General features: G+C 51.8%; 1 protein-coding gene across 1 annotated transcript; it reads left to right on the forward strand.

Annotated features, from left to right (window-relative positions):
- The first annotated feature begins 1382 nt into the window (after nucleotides 1-1382).
- Nucleotides 1383-3002, forward strand: LOC123988167. Its single transcript, XM_046287243.1, has one exon. The coding sequence runs from the start codon at nucleotides 1383-1385 to the stop codon at nucleotides 3000-3002; it is 1620 nt and encodes a 539-aa protein (XP_046143199.1).
- Nucleotides 3003-5909: the final 2907 nt, after the last annotated feature.

The raw sequence follows: 5909 nt of genomic DNA on the forward strand, positions 1-5909 counted from the left end.
TACTGGCTTTCACGTCTGGGAAACTAACATCAGCCCACCTGAAAACTTGGTTGAATGATGTGTTTTTTCCTAACGTTGGATTGTCAAGTGTTTTATTATTAGACTCTTTGGGAGGTCAGTGTTCTAAAACAGTTTCGGAGGCTACGCCACATGATGAAGAATTAAAGCATCTTATCATACCGAAAGGCACAATGGGAAGAATTCAACCATTAGATGTTTATGGATTTCGAGTTTGGAAAAACTTTGTTAAACGCTTCTCGGACATGGTTATACTTTTCGATTACGATGTTAATCTTCATTTAAGAAACAATATTATTAAGCTTCAATTTCTAACTTACAATCAGTTCTCTTCGCCAAGATTTACAGATCTTTTCTAATACGCGTGGTTTAAGAGTGGCTATATAGAAAACAGGCCCCCTCATTTCGACAATCCAGTAAATTTTTGTTTCGGTGCAAATTCAGCACCAACATGTGACATTTGTGGAAATCCTGCTATTATTACTTGTGCGTGGTGTAAAAAATCATTTTGTTTTCAACATTTTTTTACGGAATACCATTTCTGTGAAATTTATGATCCGTAAATTCACAATCTTCATATTATTAATATTGTATTTTTTATATCATGATTGGGATGAATAATTCACTAACGAATAGTATATTTAATCTTCATTCGAAATTGTTGGCGAAATTCCCCACGTCTACGCCGAACGGCGAAGTTGGCAACGAAAATACTTCGTTGGTGCGTCGTTACCGATAGCGGCAGCACCTCTCGGGCCCACTTTGTCCACGCGGTCCCCTCTCCACGCGGAAGCGGCACGATCGACGCCATAATTGATTTCCTTCTTCTTGATCGAACGCTTCGAGTAGACGCACGTGTTACGCCGGTCCACGCTTGTATTCGATCAAGTTCGGTACGCGATTGTTAATACAACAATTTCCGACCACGCCGTGTCCACGCTACGATTGTATCGTTGATTATATTCATATTCAGTCCACGCGTGTGATTCATTGTAATTGAAACTAATTTAAATAGCATAAGTGTAAATAGTGTACAGACTCAGACCACGCATTACTTTTGTAAATATCATTTCTTATTTCTGTGTTAAAATACAACTACTTGTGATCGTTACGCAGGCGTGTTATTTTCTGACCTCGCTGACCACGCAACTCGCAAACATTTTGGTCCTTCGAGCCGGATTAACACGCCCCGGCTCGCGTAACGGTCGTTGTGACGCGTAACGGTCGCCGCCATTACGTGTAGTGTCCGCGCCTCAAAAGTGAGCTCAGTGACTCTGGATTGTGTGCGCGGAACATTGTGAGACAGTGACTCCATACGAAAGGTGACAATTTGTGACATTGGTGGTGTAAGTGACCGTAAAAAAATGCCGAAATCACGCGATACGTCTCCGGCCTCAAAACCGGAAGACACGCCGGCGGCCATGACGGCAACCGAACCCGATCCAGACCACGCAGCGGAAGCGACCACGCAGCCATTGCAGGCCGCTCGTCCACGCACGCCGACCACGCTTCAACTCCCTGAAGAGACCACGCAGGCCACTCGAACATGCTCGCCCACGCGCCTGACCTCTGATCTCCAGGTGCGTTCTCGTGTCCAGGAGGAACGTCTGGATACACTCCTGGCCATGGTGGAGGACCTGCAGGTGACCCTCAACAAGGCCCCTGAAGAAGTCGCGCCCGAAGAGCCGGAGCTCATGCGCACCACGATCTTGGAGATTCACGTTGATTTCCAGCGCGAACACGCTGCCCTCTCGAAGGTCTGGCCGTCCACGCAACTCGACCACGCTTACTTCAAGGAGAAGGTCTCCTCCAATGAAGCTCGTGTCGTGCTGTCAGCGCGCAAGCTGTTGGCGCAACTCGAACAAAAAATAAAGCAGCACGCGCAGCCCACGCAGACTACGACGGCCTCGACGACTGACGCGCCCACGCAGTCCTCGGCAAGCCGATCACGCCTCCCCGCGATCGCGCTCCCGAAGTTCGAGGGAGACTACAGCAAATGGGCAGAATTCAAGGCCCATTTCGCTTCTGTTATCAGCGAACGCGCTGACCTCGCCGCACACGATAAGTTTTTATACTTAAAGGGAGCTGTTACTGGCCACGCGGCTAATTTGATTAGCCACCTTCCTACCACCGATGGCGCCCTGGAGCAGACGTGGCAGTTGCTCGACGGCCGCTATGACAATAAGCGGCTAAACGTGCAGTCGCACATGGACCGGCTTGCCAACCTCAAGCCGATGAAAATGCGCAAGGCGGCCTCGCTCCTGAAGATGGTGAATATCATCCAGGAGACGCAGCAGGCGCTACGGTCGTTCGGGTTGGAGGATGCCCACAATTGTTTCTTGCTCACCATGCTCGTGAGACTGCTCGACGCGGACACGCGCGAGCATTGGGAGTCATCGCTGGCCACGACGAAGGACTATCCGACGCTCGAACAGCTGACCACGTTTCTGCTCGCACGCGCACGCACGCTAGAACAGCTGGAGCAGCTGAGCACTGCTCGGGCCGTACAGCCCACTCCGACCACGACATCCAGGACCACGCAGCCTTCGCAGCAACGCTCCACTCCAGCACGAGCCGCAGTCCACGCAGGAACCGCTCGACCAGCTACATCAGCCCACGCAGCACCCGCAGCCAACGCCAAGTCCACGCAGTCCGCACTCTACCCGTGCGCTTTCTGCCAGAAGGATCACTTCCTGTCAGCGTGCCCACCGTTCAGAGCACTGACCCCGCACGATCGCGCCAACGTGGTCAAGGCCCACGCACTTTGCGTGAACTGCCTGGGCCACCATAACCTGCGCAGCTGCCGAACACGGCAACGGTGCAAGATCTGCGACGAGATCCACCACACCATGCTGCATGGGGCCGACATCAGCAAGGTGCTGGTACCTGGCCTTCCACCAACAGCATCATCGCAGACCACGCCCACGCCGGCTCCAGCAGCCACCACGCAGACCACGCCAACCACTTCAACGACCACGCATTGAAGTGACGGTGCAGTCGTCAACGCACCCGCAGCCATCGCAGCCCACGCACACAGAAATTGTTCAGCCCACGCAACCAGTACACGCAGACCACGGACCACGCTTTTAGCAACGGCACTCGCAAGAGTGCACACTGACCTCGCAGTGCAGCAAGTAAGAATACTCATTGATTCAGGCTCTGAAGTCTCGTTGATTTCAGAGTCATTAGTCACGCAGCTCAGATTCAGAAGACAACGCTCCACGTTGGATGTCCACGGAGTTGGTGGAGCAAGGACCTCGCAGACGAATGGAGTGGTCAATATTACCCTCCATTCAAATTACAGACCACTCTCAGTCACCATTCAAGCACACGTGCTGACGAAGGTGACCACTTGCTTACCATCCGAACCACCAGCTCGTCCAACGCTGCCATCGCATCTGGAGAAATTGAATCTAGCAGATCCGCAATTTCTCGTCTCCAGACCGGTGGACATTATTCTCGGAGCCGACGCATACGGGCAAGTCATCAAGCCAAACATCATCCGGAACGCTTCAACACCGTTGATCGCTCAACTTTCGATCTTCGGTTGGCTCGTAATCGGGCCCCTCGAGGGCATTCAGACCATTCGCAGAACCTCTCATCAGGTGACGGTCAGTAACACCGATTGCCAGTTGGGTGAGTTACTCAGCCGCTTCTGGACGCAGGAAGAGCCACCACAGGACACGGCACCCTTGCTCACACAAGAAGAGCAAGAGTGCGAAGATCATTTCCAGACCACGCATTCGCGAGACTCCTCTGGAAGATACATCGTGCGATTGCCGCTCAAGCTTCATCCACGAGCACTTGGCAATTCATACCAGACGGCGCACCATTGTCTTCAGAGGACACTCCGAAGATTCAGCAAGGACGCTCAGTACAAACAGCTGTACACCAAGTTCATGCTCGAATATGAGCAGCTTGGCCACATGGTAAGACTGAACAATGACTCAATAATCAGTCCGTTTCAGTACTTTCTTCCGCACCATGGCGTTCTCAAGTTGGGCAGCACGACCACCGCTTTGCGAGTGGTGTTCAATGGCTCCAGCCCAACTTCTTCAGGACACGCATTAAATGATCTTCTCCACACCGGTCCGAACCTTATGCTGAACGTCGCAGATCTGCTCATCTGGATACGCAGATTCAAACATCTGTTTGCAACCGACATCACGAAGATGTATCGCCAAATCAAGGTGCATCCGGAGGACTGGAGCTTGCAGCAGATACTCTGGCTTGATGAAACTCAACAGGAAACGCAGTACCAGCTGACCACGGTCACGTACGGAACGAAAGCTGCACCGTACCTAGCCGTGAGAACGCTCTTGCAACTTGCTGACGACGAAGGGTGGAAATTTCCCCTTGCCGTCGAACCCATAAAAAATGGCAGGTACGTTGACGACATTTTTGGTGGCGCAGACACCGCTGACCATCTACAGGATGTTGCAAGTCAACTGACGCAACTTTGCCAAGCGGGTGGATTTCCGTTGGCAAAATGGCACTCTACCAGCAAGTCGTTGCTTGAAGCCCTCGCAGATACTCAGAACAACGCATCGATTTCGTTTGACGACTGCGAAACCAAGATTCTCGGAATCAAATGGACACCTCATGAAGACGCATTCAATTTCGCAACCATATCAGCTACTCAACGCACGCAGTTCACGAAACGCCTCGTCCTCTCAGAAGTAGCACAACTATTTGATCCTCTCGGTTTTGTTGCACCTGTAGTAATTAGAGCCAAAATTCTCATTCAAGAGCTCTGGTTACAGGAACTCGGCTGGGACGACCTGCTGCCTCTTTCAATTACAAATCGCTGGCTCAGCATCAGAGAAGATTTAACGCGCCTGGCCAGGCTATCCATTCCACGATGGTTCAACACATTGACCACGTCAACAGTTGAGCTACATGGTTTCTCAGATGCTTCTGTCCTCGCAATGGCAGCAGTCGTCTATCTCGTTGTCCACGCTCCGTCCACGGGTACCCACACTTCTCTCATCTGCTCGAAAACGCGAGTGACACCACTCAAACGTCTGACCATCCCGAGGTTGGAACTCACAGCAGCGCTGCTACTCTCGAAACTGATGCGGCATGTTCACGCTACTTTGAACATGTCCGTTACTCAGACATTTATGTGGACGGACTCAGAAGTTACGCTGGCTTGGATCAAGACGCACCCCTCCAAATGGAAGGATTACGTACGCAACAGGGTAATCCAAATCCAGGAGATCACGCAGAACTTTCACTGGAGGCATGTACCAGGATCATCGAATCCGGCTGACTGCGCGTCAAGAGGCATGACGACAGATCAGCTGCAGCAGCACTCGCTTTGGTGGACGGGACCACCGTGGCTCACGCAAACGCAGAACGCGTGGCCCAAGCAGACCAGTGTCGATGCAGACGAGTTGGGCGCCCCAGAAGCTCGTGCTGTCGTCGCACTCCACACGGCAAACGCAGTAAAAGAATATTCATGGGAGTTAATCTATAAATATTCTTCCTTTAACAGATTACGCAGAATCACCGCTCTCTGCCTCAAATTCGTGGACAAGCTGTTCAAACGACAAGATGCTTCGCCCACGCTTCTCATCACCGCAGCTGATATGGAAAGGGCCAGAATTTACTGGATTCAGGCCACGCAGTCTACGTTCTTCAAAGACGAACTCGCTGCACTCGCAAAGGGAACAACGCTTCCGTCTACGCATCCTTTCACGAGGCTCACGGCTTACCTCGACCATCAGGGAATCGCCAGGGTAGGCGGGCGCCTCCAACATTCAGAACTTTCGCACGAGGGCAAACACCCGGTAATTTTGCCTCGTGATTCGAGACTGTCAACGCTTCTCATCGACCACGCTCATCATCAGACCATGCACGGAGGTACGCAATCCACTCTCGCCTTTCTC

The sequence above is a fragment of the Osmia bicornis genome, chromosome 1, assembly GCF_907164935.1.
Source record: "Osmia bicornis bicornis chromosome 1, iOsmBic2.1, whole genome shotgun sequence".
NCBI classification, from domain to species: Eukaryota; Metazoa; Arthropoda; class Insecta; order Hymenoptera; family Megachilidae; genus Osmia; species Osmia bicornis.